At 45.7% G+C, this 17423-nt stretch overlaps 1 protein-coding gene across 1 annotated transcript in view; it reads left to right on the top strand.

Annotated features, from left to right (window-relative positions):
* The window catches only part of DNAH10 (dynein axonemal heavy chain 10), a 106378-nt gene that overhangs the window by 59219 nt on the left and 29736 nt on the right, over positions 1-17423 (top strand). Inside the window, exons 41-47 of the mRNA XM_056859433.1 lie at positions 6175-6435; positions 10898-11070; positions 12127-12220; positions 14099-14266; positions 14672-14854; positions 15012-15183; positions 17161-17364. Coding sequence (XP_056715411.1) covers positions 6175-6435; positions 10898-11070; positions 12127-12220; positions 14099-14266; positions 14672-14854; positions 15012-15183; positions 17161-17364 — 1255 coding nt within the window. The remainder of the gene's footprint in view (positions 1-6174; positions 6436-10897; positions 11071-12126; positions 12221-14098; positions 14267-14671; positions 14855-15011; positions 15184-17160; positions 17365-17423) is intronic.

Here is a 17423-nt window from a genome sequence, read left to right as displayed (position 1 = left end):
GACTAGAGAAAGGGAATTCCAGGTGCATGCTAGAAATGTAAGAATATAGGAACTGATTTGCTAGATCAAAGCCACAAGAATCCAACTGTGTCCATCACAGTGCCCCAATGTATGCCATGGGAAGCTTCCAGGCAGGGCCTAATGCCAATGTGGTGTAGTGGTTAAGAGCAGTGGTTTGAAGCGGTGGACTCTAATCTGGAGAACCTGGTTTGATTCCCCACTCCCCCACATGAGTGATGGATGCTAATCTAGTGAACCGGGTTGGTTTCCCCACTCCTACACTTGAAGCCAGCTGGGTGAACTTGGGCTAGTCACACTCTCTTGGCCACACCTACCTCACAGGGTGTCTGTTGTGGAATGGGGAAGGGAAGGTGATTGTAAGCCGGTTTGATTCTCCCTTAAGTAGAGAAAGTTGGCATATAAAAACCAACTTCTTCTTCCTCTTCTCCTTCCCTCTCTCTCTGGGTTCAGAGGACATCTTCAGCAGCGGGTTTTGTCGCTCCTATGCTCAGGGAGGCAGGATCTATTTTTTTTTTACTTCAACTTCCTGTCCCCTGTGCTAGGACCGCCCTCTGACTTCCAGTTCTCCTCCTGCCTCAGAGGGAGAAGCAGTGCGAGATTGAGCCCTAGAGCAAAATCTAATTTTCTTTCCTATTCTTATCGGATGTTAAGAAAATGTATCATTGTTGTATTGGAATGTCAAATGTCTATAAAACCTCTTGCATTAGCCCTGCTTCGGGGTGACAGGATCGCGGAGCTGTTTGTCTGGATCCTGGCTCACCCGGTTATGACTCCTTGGCCAATAAAGTAAGCCGTAAGCTCAAACCAACCTCCTGCCCTCATTGTTGCTCATTGGACTCTACGATAATGGGGGGGAGAACTTCACTATTTTACCCTATCTACTTAACATCCCCTCCGACCCTGCACCTAATTCCCGCAGCTTCCCTCTCTCTCACTTCCCTCTGTTGAGTCCTCGTTAAACCTTAACCTCCTGTCCCCCCACCCCTCCTCTGGGAGAAATGGTGGCCGGGGAAGAACAGCACGCTGAAGAGCTGCTATCGGGAGATGAGGAGCAGGTGGCTGGGCTTCTCTCCCCCAGACAGAGTGGTGCAACCGCAGGGGAAGGCGAGGGGGAAAGCCAGCGAAAGCAGCCGACCGCGGGAGTGGCGGCAGGCAAAAAGAAGCAGCCTTCAGAGAATGGGAAAAATGGCGCGAAGAAAGCGCATCTGGAAAAGAGCGCTCCCGCGCCTCCCCGTTTGAGGAGGGAGAGGGTTACGAGGTAGAGGACACCGATTCCTGTATTTCTGGCCCCAGTGGAGGCTCCGCTACAGGGACAAGTGGTAACGTACAGGCTCTTTTTTCTGTTTTGGCGGCGGAGAGGGCAGAAGAAAGGAATGTGATCGAATGGATGAGAAAAGCCCTCAGAGAGGAATTTGCCCAACTTTGCGACCCTTCCCTCAGAGAGCGAATGAGCTCAAGGGCATCCTCCCCTTCCATCACTGGGGCTCCGTACGCGCTGAATCACTGGGCAGATTGTCTCACAAAGGCCAAAGCCGTGCCTGGCCTACCAAGGCGGCAAAGAAGAATTCCAGAACCAGAGGGCAGACAAATCCAACAGATTTGGCAACAAACAGGGTCAGATAAGCTGAGTTCTTGGCCAGGAAGGCACATGAATCTTCATCATTAGCCATACAAATACATGACACCACATCCATTTTCCAGGGGCTACAATGGTTTGGAAGCAGAAACTCATCCAGCTAATTCTTACTCACAAGCCCAGAATATCAGAGGGTCTAGTTACGGTATTAAAAGCAGGAAGATGTGTCCATACATGCCATGACCGTCTTTCTGCCAGGTCACTCGCCTTAACAACTGCCATCAGGACAAGCCTTACCCAGACAGGTCTAAAGGGACGGCAGGCTTCCGCATGACCAGCCTTAGGTTACCTCGTATCCTTCCTCATTTTAGTTGGAATAAGAGGACAGGATCCTGGAAATAACAGGAACTACTCTCGTAGAGGAGGGATCAAAGGGATCTAATAGACAATAGTAGAACCAGCTGTTCTGCTCAGACGAGGGAGACAAGCTCTTCAAGGCTAATAATCAGGGACACCAACATTTAGAGTAATTAACAACCAAGTATATTTCTAGGTTCAGTAGACTATCTACATACCCCTAGGCATCTAGGGCATCTCAAGTCCCTATGCTTCACTTGTGACCATCTACTTTATCAGCTCAAAGCCTCCTATGTGGACCGGCTCTGGTACCCTGAATGTGGCCAAAGTACTAGTGACCCTCATTACCCCATTAACGCTCAGACAAGAGGACATCAAGGTACAACATACCTGGTTGGCTTATCAACTTGTACTCCAAGGCGAACATAAATTCCTCACGCGTTAAGAATAACAGAAGTGCTAGCACCCCACGGATACCTGGTGAACAGGGAGAAGCTTCCTTAATGCCATCCCAGATACGTAACATTTGGGAGCTGCCAAACACAGAGACCAATTTCCTTGCTGTTACCACTACAACGGTAAACAATCGAGATATGCAGCCAGATTAGTAGCCAAAGTCACCTCGGTAAAGTAACAATCCTGGCACGTCCATTAGTTGAAATGGTGTCACGCATAGGAGGGGTTTCTCGAGCCAGATTTCCCTCCAGACCACTGCAGAGCCTACAGCAGCTTACTAGATGGACATTCTAGCGGGAAAAGTCAGCTCTGTGTGTGTCTGCCTGTAGGTCAGACCAAATCTGTCACAGGCGGATAAGTAGACACACCATAGGAAGGGGACAATCTCACAGGAGGAATCCGTACAGTTCGTTTATGAATGCAACCCTGCAAAGGCGGGGAACCACTCTAAATAACAATACAGCATAAGGGAGTCTCTCTGAGAAAGAAAGACTTGTACACGTAAACATAATAGAACTTCAAGCACTCAGAGGGGTCCTATTAGAGTTCCAACATTAGAATTTCAGCCGTGCCATCCCAGTAAAGACCGACAACATTGCAGACAGCTCCTTTAAACGGGGGTCGAGATCCTCGGCCTTACATCAAGAAACAAGATAGTCTTGCTCTGTCCAACAAGGACCTTCAAATCCCTAAGAACATAAGAAAGGCCCTTCTGGATCAGACCAAGGCCCATCAAGTCCAGCAGTCTGTTCACACAGTGGCCAACCAGGTGCCTCTAGGAAGCCCCCAAACAAGACAACTGCAGCAGCACCATCCTGCCTGTGTTCCACCACACCCAAAATAATAGGCATGCTCCTCTGATACTAGAGAGAATAGGTATGCAGCATGACTAGTAACCTTTCTAACTAACAGCCATGAAAACCCAAAGGGCTTCTCAATGTATAGGCAGATTGCCTGAGTTGTCAGTCAGACGACAAAGGACATGACCTCTCAGCCAGAATATATTTGTGAGGTGCTCTGACTCCCTCGGACATGCGACCCCTCCCACCGGCGGAGGAGGAGGTCGGGTCAGGGGAGCCTCCTCGGCCTCAGACCACTCTGAGGGCGAGTCTGAACTGCACTCCCCCTCAGAAGAAGCCAGGGTCTCTGTGCGCTCTGCTCAGCCGACCCATGTGACTTCCATCCTCCCTGGCCTCCGCTTCCCCCGACCTTTTATCCTCCTCCCCAAGGAGCCGCCCTCCTCCCTCCCAATCCCGGCCCTTCCCCTCAGGTGCCATAAGGGAGCGCTCCCTGCTGCCACCCTGCCTCCTCCCCATCCGGTGTTGGGCGTCCCTGCCCCTTTCCCCGGCGCGCCCGCCCGACTAGCAGCTGTCCTGCGGGCTGTCCCGCCCGCTGCTCGTCATCTGGGCCGTCTCCGCCGCCTCTGTCATTCCCCGGGGTACCCGGCCTCCGGAGCTGCTCGGGGCTGCCTGTGGAGGAGATTGGGTGGGCAGGTGAGGCGTTGTCGCAATCTGCCCTCTCCCCCTGTGCCCTGCCCTTGGCCGTTCTGGACGGCACTTCCGCCGCCGGCCCGGTCTCCGCCGCTGTGCTTTGTGGCGTCTCGGGCGGCTGTCCCCATTGTCCCTCTCTGGGCGGAGTAGGAGGTGTGGGAGCGGGGTGGAGTCCGGGTGTGCACGGGTGTCTCAGGACAATATTCCACCCTGTAGTAGACACATATGGGATACCAAAGGCGGGTCCCTGGCCTCAACTCTCAAGAGGTCAAGGTTCTTCTCCAGAATTTATGGTCACAAAGTGGAGAGAACCGAGGCGCTTCTCAAATCATGGCTGAAAGGGATACTATCTGCCTTCAACTGCTACCAGTACGGACACATGTTCTGAGTAGGTCTCAGCAGAGAGCACATGTGTTTGATCACCCCATTCTGGCCACAAAGGCCAGGGTTTGGCACACTGAGACAGTTGACGATTCAGGAACCATGGAAAATCGCAACTTCCTGGGGCACCCTACAACAGGGTTAAATTTGACTATGTGGCTCCTGAAAGATGAGGGCCGTTAAACCGGGGGTAAAACAATGAAGTGATCAACCCTATTACAGAGACCAAAAGGCCAGCAACCAGGCGCATACACATCAGGGTTTCCTTGTGAGATAGTATCGCAGGGAACAGACCAATTCCTTACATCTGAACATTGGAAAACTTCTACAGAAAGACATCAAAATGAATTTTAGGGCATTACATCTACCCCACCAACTAGCTGTCATAGCAACAGTTCTATCATTATAGATTGCATTGTACTTACATATACAGATACTCTTAAAGAGGTACAACTAAGCAGACCTCCAATAATTCACCGTTTCCCCATGTGGAGACCTAAGTTAATACTATATACCTTAACCAAACCTCCCTCAAGCCTTGCAGGAGAGTAACTTAAATTTATTGAGAATAGTTCCTATTTTAATGACCATAACTTCAGTCCGCAGACGGGCGGGGTTAATCGCATTGTCAATTGGTTTCGCTATATTCATAGGGACAAGGTGAGATTAAGACCACACACCACCTTTCCCAAGGTGACCTCTAATTTCACAGGTCACAGGAACTTGCCTACCTTCCCTGTCCCTTAGCCGAACTGCCAGAAGGAACAGGCATAGCAGTCCTTTCACCTCAGGAATCACGGCTCATTCAGTCCATAGCGCAGCTACCTCAGCAGACTTCAACAAACAGGCTTCAGTCGAAGAAATCTGCAGGGCTGCGACATGGTCTAGTCTCTCTACCTTCATGAGACACTATAAAATAAACTCCTACTCTTCTTCTGACGCTGCCTTCGGTAGAAGAGTTCTGCAGCATGTAGCGTCAGATGATTAATCCCACCCAGAAGGAACAGCTTTAGAAGATCCCACTGCTGAAGATGTCCTTTGAACCCAGAGAGAGAACGGAACCTTGGCTTACCTGTGAGGGTTCCTTCTTCTCTGGGAGAAGAGGACATCTTGCCCGCCCAGGATGAAGATTTGCTGCAGAATCAGACTATATTACAGAGTACATACAAGTACCTAGGGGAACCAGAAGATTCCTACCTTCTGTTCCCAGTGTTGTCTACCTTGTTTGGTTACAGACTATATCAAGAGTACATGTACCTAGGGGAACCAGAACATTCCTACCTTCTGTTCCCAGTGTTGTCTACCTTGTTTGGTTACTAACTGAGTTTCTGTAATATAGTTATTTCAGGTTCCTGTTACAGTTTTGGTTACTCCTGTCTTATGCTTGGGAAGTCCTCAAACTGGAAGTCAGAGGGCGGTCCTAGCACAGGGGACAGGAAGTTGAAGTTAAATTTTTTTAGATCCTGCCTCCCTGAGCATAGGAGCGACAAAACCCGCTGCTGAAGATGTCCTCTGAACCCAGAGAGAGAAGGAACCCTCAGAGGTAAGCCAAGTTTCCGTTCCCCTTCCCCTCCTCCTCCTCTTCCTCCTCCGCTTCTTCTGCTTCTTCACTAATAGCGGTTGATACATTTTATTTATTGTGATTCTTTTGCATGCCACCTTGGCCCTCACCCTCAGCGGGGTGGGGGAGAAGGCAGATTTCAATGTTCAAGTAAATGAATATGAGGACTTTCAGAGCAAACTACGGGCTGCTTTGGAAAGGGGGAGGTGGAGAAAGATCTGTTTCACCAACTCCTTCCTTGAAGGTGTCCTGGATTCAACCACCTTATTAATAATCACAGCGTGGCAGTTCTGTCTAGCGTGTCCACATGTTTACTTCCTTGTTGTCCAAAGGTTGATGAATACGGCACCCAGCAGCCTATCGCGCTGTTGAAGTTGCTGTTAGAGAAGGGCGCTCTCTACGACCGGGGCAAGGAGATGACCTGCAAGTACCTCCGTGACCTCGGCTTCATGGCTGCCATGGGCAAAGCCGGGGGAGGTCGGAACGAAGTGGACCCGAGATTCATTTCACTCTTCAGCGTCTTCAATGTTCCTTTTCCGTCTGCGGCGTCTCTGCATTTGATCTACGCCTCCATTCTAAGAGGTCACACTTGGGTAATGTGAATTATTGATCTAGAAGGATAGGTGGACAAAATCATTGCATTTTCTTCTGTTAAACTAAAGAATGTAAATGCTTTTGCAAAACTTACCCTCTCCCTTCAACAATGCCAAACCTACCCTTATTCATTGGTGTTTGTTATTCATGGGAATCTTTTATCCTTTGAGGCTTGGTAATCTGTTTTAATTTGTTGCCCATGACAACTGTCGAAAAGAAGCTGTCTCAGAACGTTGTCCAGGACTTTAAGCCCCACATGATCAATTGGCGTGCCAACTTGTTTTGTGTGTTGTAACAGTAGCTCTTTTAGCGCATTTTCACCATGTCCAGATTCCTATCTGCCAGCTAATGAAGTATCAGTGAACCAAAAAAGCATAGCTCCTTCTGAATTCTGCTCTCTGGTTCCGCTAAGCTAACTGGTGCACCTTGGATTGTCATAGGAAAATCCACAAATAGAAGGGTCACAGCAGGCAACTGCTGGTCTGAGGGCTTAGTCTAGCCTCCGGATTTCCCATCTGGCATGACACCCCGTCCCAAGCCTCACCTTGTGAGAGAGCCAGCGTGGTGTAGTGGTTAAGAGCAGTGGTTTGGAATGGTGGACTCTAATCTGGAGAACTGGGTTTGATTTCCCATTCCTCCACATGAGCGGCGGAGGCTAGTCTGGTGAACTGGATTTGTTTCCCCACTCCTATGCACGAAGCCAGCTGGGTGACCTTGGACTAGTCACACACTCTCAGCCCCACCTACCTCACAGGGTGTGTCTGTTGTGGGGAGGGGAAGGGGATTGTAAGAGGGTTTGATTCTCCTTTAAAAAGGTAGAGAAAGTTGGCATATAAAAACCAACTCTTCATCTTCTTCATCTACTTTGGCTGTTTTCTCCCCTTTCCCCCCTCCTTGCCACCAACACCATGACAGTCACCTGGCCATTATACGCTTCAGCTGTACACTCTCATTGGCCTGGGTCTCAGAGTCACTTAGACATGGGAAGCCAGAGAAGGGGGCAAAGGGGTCCCCCCTGCAGCCATTTCCACTGGCAAAAATGGCACAGGAGGGAAACTGGAAGCCCCTCCTACTCCCTCGTAGTGCACAAGAGCCAATCAGAGCACTTTCAAGGTAACATACCCAGTTCATACATGGGACAGAAACTAGGATCGGGCATCTGTGTTCCCCCCTTCTGGATGCACACCTTAACGTGGTGAGGGGGTTTGTGAGTGTCAGGGAAGCTGAGAGCAATACCGTAAGGGGTCTAGACTCTATCAAGAGACTAAACTCCTAGCAGAGTCACTCAAGACGGAATGGTCACAGCTGAGAAGAAACGGAGTTGCTTTAATAGTGAGGCAAGATGTAGCAAAGGCAGTCAGGAGCTATAGTGCAAAGTCTGACCGAATAATATCAATCAGACTTCAGGAAAAGCCTATCAACATAAGCATCCTTCAAGTTTATGCCCCAACTACAGATGCTGATGAGGAAGAAATTGAAAGTTTTTATGCCAGTGTTCAGGAAGAAATTGATCACACACCTAAACAAGATATGCTGATAATCATAGGTGATTGGAACGCAAAAGTAGGAAACAAAGCAGAATCAAATGTTGTTGACAGATTTGGGCTAGGAGCACGGAATGAAGCAGGAGAACGCCTCGTAGAATTCTGTGAAGACAACAATCTGTTCATTGCAAACACATGTTTCAGGCAACCAAATAGACGATTGTATACATGGACATCACCAGACGGCCAGTATAGAAATCAAATAGATTATATAACTGGAAGCAGAAGATGGAGAAGCTCTATTCTCTCGGCCAAAACAAGACCAGGAGCCTACTGCAGTACAGATCACGAATTGGTAATATCGAAAATCAAGATAAAGCTTAAGAAAAACACCAAAACATTCATAGCACCAAAATATAATCTAAGCAATATTCCGGAAGAGTTTAAAGACCATGTAAGGAACAGATTTGCATTACTAAGTTCAAGTGAATGTAAACCTGAAGAACTATGGGTGGAAACTAGAGATATTATCAAGGAAGAATGTGCAAAGACTATTCCTGTAGCCAAAAGAAAAGAAAAACCTCGATGGATGTCTGAGGAAACTCTTAAAATTGCCAAGATAGACGAGAAGCAAAAGTAGAAGGTGACAGAAATAGAATCAAAAGTCTAAGTGCAATGTTCCAGAGACTAGCACGTAGAGACAAAGAGACCTATTATAATAACCAGTGTAAAGAAATAGAAGAGAACAACAAAAAAGGAAGAACAAGAGATCTGTTCCACAAGATCCAAGAAATCAAAGGGAAATTTAAAGCACGGTTAGGCATGCTGAAAGATCAGCATGGAAATACATTAACTGAACAGGACAAAATAAAGAAAAGGTGGGAACAATACACTGAAGAACTATACAGAAGAGATGAAAGGATAAAAGATTCTTTCCAAGAAGAATCTTTTGAAGAAGAACCTACAGTTTTAGAAAGTGAAGTGAAAGCTCCATTGAGAGCAATCGGGAGACACAAATCACCAGGAGCAGATGGGATATCAATAGAGCTATTCCATGCCACAGAAACAGAGTCCATCAAAATCTTGACAAGAATATGCCAACAGATATGGAAAACAAAACAATGGCCCACAGACTGTAATCCATTTACATTCCAATTCCCAAGAAAGGAGACATCAAGATTGCAACAACTATCGGACCATTGCATTAATTTCTCATGCAAGTAAAGTGATGCTCAAAATCTTACAGCAAAGGCTGTTACCATATATGGAACGAGAAATGCCTGATGTTCCAGCTGGTTTCAGAAAAGGAAGAGGCACTAGAGATCATATTGCAAATATACGCTGGTTACTGGAGCGTACGAGAGAATTTCAGAAGAAAATCAGCTTCTGTTTCATAGATTACAGCAAAGCTTTTGACTGTGTGGATCATGAAAAGCTATGGCTGGTTTTAAAGGAAATGGGTGTGCCACAACATCTGATCGTTTTGATGCGCAACCTGTACTCTGGACAAGAGGCCACAGTTAGAACAGAATATGGAGAAACGGAATGGTTTCCAATTGGCAAAGGTGTCAGACAAGGATGTATTTTATCTCCCTATCTCTTCAATCTATATGCAGAACATATAATTAGGAAAGCTGGATTAGATTTAGATGAAGGTGGAGTGAAAATTGGAGGGAGGAACATTAATAATTTGAGATATGCTGATGACACTACATTATTGGCAGAAAATAGTGAAGATTTGAAACAACTACTGCTGAAAGTTAAAAGAGAAAGTGCCAAAGCAGGACTACAGCTGAACATCAAGAAAACAAAAGTAATGACTACAGGAGAATTACACAACTTTAAGGTTGACAATGAGGAAATTGAAATTGTTCAAGACTTTCTATTCCTTGGCTCCACCATCAACCAAAAGGGAGACTGCAGCCAAGAAATTAGAAGGAGATTGAGACTGGGAAGGGCAGCCATGAAGGAGCTAGAAAAGATTTTAAGTGTAAGGATGTGACTCTGGCCACCAAGACTAGATTAATTCATGCCATCATATTCCCTATTACTATGTATGGGTGTGAAAGCTGGACAGTGAAGAAAGCTGATAAGAAGAAAACAGATTCCTTTGAAATGTGGTGTTGGAGGAGAGTGTTACGGATTCCGTGGCCTGCCAAAAAAAACAAATCAGTGGGTTTATAGATCAAATCAGGCCTGAACTGACCCTAGAAGCTAAAATGACTAAACTGAGGCTATCGTATTTTGGTCACGTCATGAGACGACAAGAGTCACTGGAAAAGACTGTCATGATAGGAAAAGTTGAGGGCAGCAGGAAAAGAGGAAGACCCAACAAGAGATGGATTGACTCAATAAAGGAAGCCACAGCCTTCAATTTGCAAGATCTGAGCAAGGCTGTCAAAGATAGGACATTTTGGAGGACTTTGATTCATAGGGTCGCCATGAGTCGGAAGCGACTTGACCGCACTTAACACACACACACATCTGTGTTCCGGCTTGTGCCACACATAATGTCTTTTTTGGCTCTTGGGTGCAATATTAAAGGAAAGCTCTGCTGAGATGGAAATGGCTCCGAAGTCCCCTTGCATCTAAGCTTATGTGTGTGAGAGAGAGACCCTTAAATGTAGACCTCTTTTTTGTTAAAGTCAAAATACTGTCCCCAATTAAAATTCATTACAAGGCAGAAGGAATATTGATCCATGCTCCAATGAATTCATCTTGTATCCATTACCAACAACTGATTAATTCTGATGAGCAATGAAACCCTTATGGAGAAGACCAGAGAAGTCCTTGCTTCAGAAGAGAACTCTTTTAGTCATGTACAGGAGCCATCAATGAAATGACGTACCTCTCTGAATGAGATTCAGGGAAGGTGCTCCCACCATAAAATGTGTGAATATCTTGTGCTGGATTATTTGTGCTGGAAAATGTTTCAGGCAAGCCATTTCTCTCAGTAGTCTCTGTCCTGTGTTTGCAGTCTTTTAACGAATTGATTGCTGCAATTGCTGACAAGTTGACAGACTGTACTTTGACACTGTACGACATGATAGTCCGGGATCTTCCTCCAACTCCTTCCAAATTTCATTATATTTTCAACTTGCGGGATCTCTCCAGGATTTACAATGGACTCGTTCAGACAACCTCGGAACGGTGAGTGTGTTTGGAATGTGGCTTCTTGCTGGGCTTGTTTGCTTGTTTATTTTAATTAATGAATTAATTTAAATTTATAGCCCGCCCTCATTGCTGGCCAAGTCGGGCTCCAGGTTGTTACTCTACTCCAGGGGTCCCCAACACGATTACAGCCAGGTTCCCAAACTTGACACCCGTGGGCTCCACGGCACCTGCCAGCATCTTTCCTGGTGCTCGCCAAGAGGTTTTAGAAAGGGGGGGCAGGTGGGGCTTTTGCCATGCAGGGCTTCTAACTGGTGACTGGGGATCTGATTGGCAGAGTTTTAAAGTGTTGCTTCAGTAGCAGCTACCACCACAGCACAAGGATCTTTACAGTGAAACTGAATGTAAGCTGTGTGTATGCAGGAAAATATTTTTAAACATGTTCATTTTAAAAGGCATCCTTTTAAACAGAGGTTCTTCTTGAAAGAGTTACTATTAAAGCTAGACACGACTTCACTCCCGGACATTTTGTGGTCAGCTGCGTCTCCTGCGGCAGCCATTTTGTACTGGCATCCTTCTCCAGAATTCCAAAGGTGCCCACAGGCTCCAAAAGGTTGGGAACCCCCAAATTAGAGCATATTGATTCAGAAGTTATTCACAGTTCGATTAGAAGGGGCAAATGATTTACAAATTCTGACCTGGATATCCCGAAATAATAATAATAATAATAACAACAACAACAACAACAATAATAATAATAATAATTTATTGCAGTCATCGACCAGTAAATATAATATTGCATTGCTATGCTACAAATCCAAAATCTCAAAACTTATATTTAAAAAACTGGTAACGAGACAAATAAAAAACAGATAAAATATTATTTGCAGTATAAAACTTGGAGCAGAGTTTCTATACTTATTAAATTTCCTTATCCTTTCCATTGGCTCTTTTCTTGCTCCAGGCTTTTATCACACCAGCACAAAAATTGGCCACTTGTTTTGAGATCGTAGGGTTTTTGTCAATTAATGATATCCCTGCTTAATCTTATATGTTGCTTCAGCTGCTTTGATTCCGTTTTCGTTTTGATCCTAGGTTCCAGACAGTGGCACAAATGGTGAGAGTCTGGAGGAATGAATGTCTCCGGGTTTTCCATGACAGACTGATTAATGAAGTAGACAAAAATCTGGTTAGTCCTTTTCTTCCGGATCTAGTAGCGTAGTATCAATTGGATTAATTAAAGAGAACAATGTTCCCAGGATTTTCTCGCCAGCGGTGAAATTGTAGGCTCAGCTGGCAACTCCTTTACTTTGGTTTTTTTGCTTACATCCAAGGGATTCTGCAGTTTTGTAGTCACAGCTTGCAACATCTTTGCTTATGGAAATTAAAGGGCAGACAAATAGAGGATGCTTTCATTGACTAGGCAAAAAAAAATAGGACCCAAAGGTCTTTATTCATTAGCGTGTATTGGGCTATTTTAATTGTAGTTTTAATGCTTTTTTTCTGTTTTTATTATATGTGGTATTTTTGTGAGCTGCCCTGAGCCCAGCCTCCATCTGGGGAGGGCTGGGTAGAAACGTAATAAAATAAAATAAATGTCTGGGTAGTTTTGCTCGGACAGGCATGGATTCTCTCACTGCCAGGCTATTCTAGCTCTATTTAATAGTAAAGTAGTTGGCCCATCTCCCCTCAGTGCCAGTCAAGAAAGTAACACAAGCAGGCCTCCCATAGACTCTAGATACTTGTTGCTTCTCCCTACGTATGTGGAGAACTATGTGTGTAAAGTGCCGTCAAATCGCAGCCAACTTAGAGCGACCCCGTAGGGTTTTCAAGGCGAGGGACATTCAGAGGTGGTTTGTCATTGCCTGCCTCCGCGTGGGCTGAGAGAGTTCTAAGAGAATTATAAGAGTCCGCCGCTCTTAAGCACTACACCATGCTGGCTCAAACTAAGAATTAACCAAAAGAAAAACACTGCTCCCCCAAAAACGAATGGTTTGATAAGGAATAAATATGCACTAGGAGTATGGAGTGTTGAGAGACAGAAGTGGTTTACACATGCTGAAGAACAAAGTAGCTGAATACTGAGGTGGCAGAATGGAATGCACCCACTTTGGACTGCTGGTGATGGATTCCAGCTATGAATGTTCCTTCTTGTGCAAAACTCCATGCAAATAGCAAAACCCACAGAGGAGGGGGAAAGCTCCTTCCATTTCCCCGGTTTTCTATTTGCAGACCGTCGTCTGAAGAGCTGCAGTCCATTCTCTCACTTCATTCCCACCTTGTTTGCCTGTGATGTGTAAATCTTATTTCAGCTAAAGGGAAAAAGGGGGAGGGAAAGCCCACGAGAGTTTATAGAATCCTGAATGGAGATTCTGTCCTCCTGATCTCTCTGTTCAGGAGATCAGAAGGACAAGCACTTGTCAGGGATGCTCTAGGCTGATCCTACATTAAGCAGGGGGTTGGAATAGATGGCCTGTATGGCCCTTTTCCAACTCTATGATTCTATGATCTTGGGAGTGGAGTGATTTTCTAATTGTTCAGTCTATCCTGTGAATTCTCATAGGCCCCCAGATGACTAAAAGGTCATCTGAAACATAACAATTATAAGAATTGTTATGTTTCAGATGACCTTTTAGTTGCAGAATCTCCTTTAGACACACACACACTCACTAAATGTCCTTGCTTACTGCAACCCACTGTCATTAACAATATTTGGAGACTTCAGCACCTCTGACAAGGCTGTAGCTCAGTGGCAGAGCACATGGTGTTGATACAGAAGGTCCCAGGTTCAATGCCTGGAATCTCCAGAAAACCAGTTTTAGGTAGCAGGATGGGAAAAATTCTGCCAGTACTGACGTTACTGGAGAGCTGGACATATGATTTTACTTGGTGCAAGGAAGCTATTCGTGCTGTTATGTTTGTGAGGGTGAATTTAGCAGACGCTCATTTGTGTGAGTAATCAAGTCAGTGCAAGAACTCCTGCCAAGCCAGAATGGACAGGATCGATCCTAAATATGGAGCTTACATTGTGTGAGTTTATAATTCCATTCTTTTTATATCTCAAAAGGTCCAGGGCCATATAAAAACCTTAACCGAACAGCATTTCGAAGATGATGTCGAGCAGATTATGAGAGATCCTATTCTCTTTGGCGACTTTAGAATGGCCCTTAACGAAAGTGAGCCTCGTGTTTATGAAGACATCCAGGACTACGACGCAGCCAAAGCGCTCTTCCAGGTACAAAGTCCAAATCAGAGGGAAGGGGGTTCTTTCTTTGCACAGCAGAAGGCTTGAGTGGACTTTGGGCCTTCACATGGTCAGGTTTTCTCGGTAATGGTGAGGACTAGAAACTGTTACTGTAAATGATACTGATTAGTCTGGTAATTTGGTTTTATTTGTTTTTTATTGTTAGGACTGTTTTAAAATTTGTAGTGACAAGTGCAAGCCAAACATAACTATTCTGTAGGTATTCATAAGACCGTTAAGAGAACAACCCACATTTTCTTTTCACAGTCCTAAAATGTATCTTTTTACGTTCCTTTCATTTGTCCCCCTCAGAGTATTTTTAGAATACTTCACCTTTTAAAGAAATTATGGGAAGTGTGCACCAAATTTGCCATCTCTCTTTGCTTTTACTTGAAGGAGATTCTTGAGGAGTATAATGAAATTAACACCAAAATGAACCTGGTGCTGTTCGACGATGCCCTCGAGCACTTAACCCGCATTCACCGTATAATAAGGATGGACCGGGGTCATGCTTTGCTCGTAGGAGGCGCAGGAAAGCAATCCCTAACGAGATTGGCTTCTTATACATCAGGATGTGAGGTCAGTGACTTTTTAAAATCCAGCCATCCTTCCTTCTATCAGGATCTGACTTTGGTAAACATCCAGAGGGAGGAAATTCCAATTCTAGGGAGAGCCCGTCCCCCAAAAAATCAGCGCACCGTATCAAAATACAAATAATTTAATATTTCATCCTTAGATCTTCGAAATAGTACTGAGCCGAGGATATGGAGAAAGCAATTTCCGGGAAGACCTGAAGTCTCTGTATACAAAACTTGGGATTGAGAATAGGATGATGGTATTCCTGTTTACAGACGCTCACGTAGCCGAAGAGGGATTTTTAGAGCTCATCAACAATATGCTGACATCTGGTAACTAAAACAAGGGGGCTCTGCTTCAATTCTCCACTCGCAGAAATGTGAATAATTATAAAGCCCACTTTGCAGGCAAATTGTGAGGGCAGAGGAAATAAGGGGTAAGGGAAACTGCAGTGGCCCTGACATTATATGTTAATAATGTGAGGTAAGATCTGTAAGGCGCTTCATAAGAGGAAAAGCAGGTCAGAGTCTTCAGAACCTGCTCTTCCCTGTTCCGGTCCCCACTGCTTCTACTGCTCTGGGCTGATGACATCAACAGCTCTTGGAACTCTCCATGGTGCTGGCCGTTGAGGCACTGGGAAGGTGGTGATGGATAGACTTCTCCTCAGCCCTCGCTGATGTCGATGTTTGGAGTTTCTAGCAGGGGAGCGCAGCTATCATATACCCTTGAACGAAGAAAGGTACACTCCATCTATCTGGTACGGTCGTCCTCTTCCACTGAGTGCGCAGCTTCAGGAGGGACTCTCATGGAGCGGTGAGGGAGGTAGGGGACACCCGCCTAGCCAGCCAGATTAGCCGAATCAACCCAGGCGATTAATGGGGTGACAGATGTCGCAGCCAGATCGCCCTCACATTCACTTGACCCATCCATGTTCATGGAGGAGAGGGCTATTCGTGGCTACTAGTCAAAATGGCTACTAGTCATGATGCATACCTATTCCCTCCAGGATCAGAGGAGCATGCCTATTATATTTGGTGCTGTGGAACACTGGCAGGACAATGCTGCTGCAGTCGTTTTGCGTGTGGGCTTCCTGGAGGCACCTGGTTGGCCACTGTGTGAACAGACTGCTGGGCTTGATGGGCCTTGGTCTGACCCAGCAGGGCCTTTCTCATGCGCTTATGTTCTTATGACGTCTCATTGGGTCTTCAGCAGTGGCTGTGGCAAAGATGCCCATGCTCCCACAGACCAGCTTCTGCTCTGCAGTCAAATGTCTTCTGTTTCCGTGTTTGCTGGTGTCTGGTAGTTCCATTGTCAGAATTCCACTTTACGGCTCCCTGTTGCTTCTCTGCTGTAGTAGGGTCTGTCGACAAGTAGGCTATGTTTCTTCTATGGAAGAAGATACAGTTACTCCTTTGTGGTTTCTGTGTGTCACACAGATGGGATTGTGCCTGTGCAGAGATTCAAATTCTGAAACTTCTCGAGTTAACACTCAGGCGGGGAAATCCTCTCCCCTCAGAGATGCAGCTCAGACTGTGTATGCCCAAGGGGGAGGGGTCACACCTTCTCACTCAGTTCCCTTTCATCTGCTGCAGTGGGAGCATTGACTGGCAATCTTCTATGTGGGATATTGGATTTCTCAGACTTAGCAAGTTGTCCTTTGAATTGGCTCATAAGCCACATCCACAGAGATTCCAGACTCATTCCATTAGAGCTGTGGCCATTCCTTGGCATTCTGTATGGTGATCTTGCTCTTTGAGTTCTTCTCAGCAGCTCCTTGGTCCCAGCCCTTCCAGCCTTCCGAAGCACTGTGCCCTAGACATCCAGAAAAGGAGCATCCTTTGGCAGAACAGTCTGAAGCACCAGTACTTGCCTCTAGTTAAGTCCATTTTGTTAGTCTGTGCTCCTCAGTATGATGTACAGAGGCCATGAAGAAGAAAGTTCAGGTTGCTTACCTAGAACAGTTGTTCTCTGAGTGGTCATCTGTGTATTCACTTGACCCAGCTGGTGCCTTTAATTTGCTTTAGTGTGTTCTTACATTTTGGAAGAAATGAAATGGGAAGGCACAACTCCACCCCTCTGGGTATGTGTGATTTTGAAGCTGCTTCTCTAAGGGAGAGAGGATTGCTGTATTTAAACGCTATCTCTAGAAGCTTCCAAATCAGTATAGATTCACTAATGGCCACTTGAAGAACAACAATTCCAGGTAAGCAAACTGTTTTTGTGAGACTGTCCACTACATAGAATAGAAATTCAATAGTAAATACTGGATCCTCCCTTCTTATAACTCCTCTGTTTTTTTAAAAAAACAGGAATTGTTCCAGCCCTTTTCCCAGATGATGAGAGAGAAAATATTTTAGGTCAGATCACAAGTGAAGCAATGAAAGCTGGAGCTGCCCCAGCCAAAGAAAGCGTCTGGCAGTACTTTGTAAACAAGAGTGCCAACAACCTTCACATTGTCCTTGGGATGTCCCCAGTTGGAGATACACTGAGAACACGCTGTCGAAATTTTCCAGGTACCCACGGCTAGCTCCTTTCTGCTTCTGGATAGTGGAAACCTAAATATCAAACTTTG

The sequence above is a fragment of the Euleptes europaea genome, chromosome 13, assembly GCF_029931775.1.
Source record: "Euleptes europaea isolate rEulEur1 chromosome 13, rEulEur1.hap1, whole genome shotgun sequence".
NCBI classification, from domain to species: domain Eukaryota; kingdom Metazoa; phylum Chordata; class Lepidosauria; order Squamata; family Sphaerodactylidae; genus Euleptes; species Euleptes europaea.
Note: the sequence above shows the minus strand (reverse complement) of the source record. Positions and strands in the feature narration are given on the sequence as shown.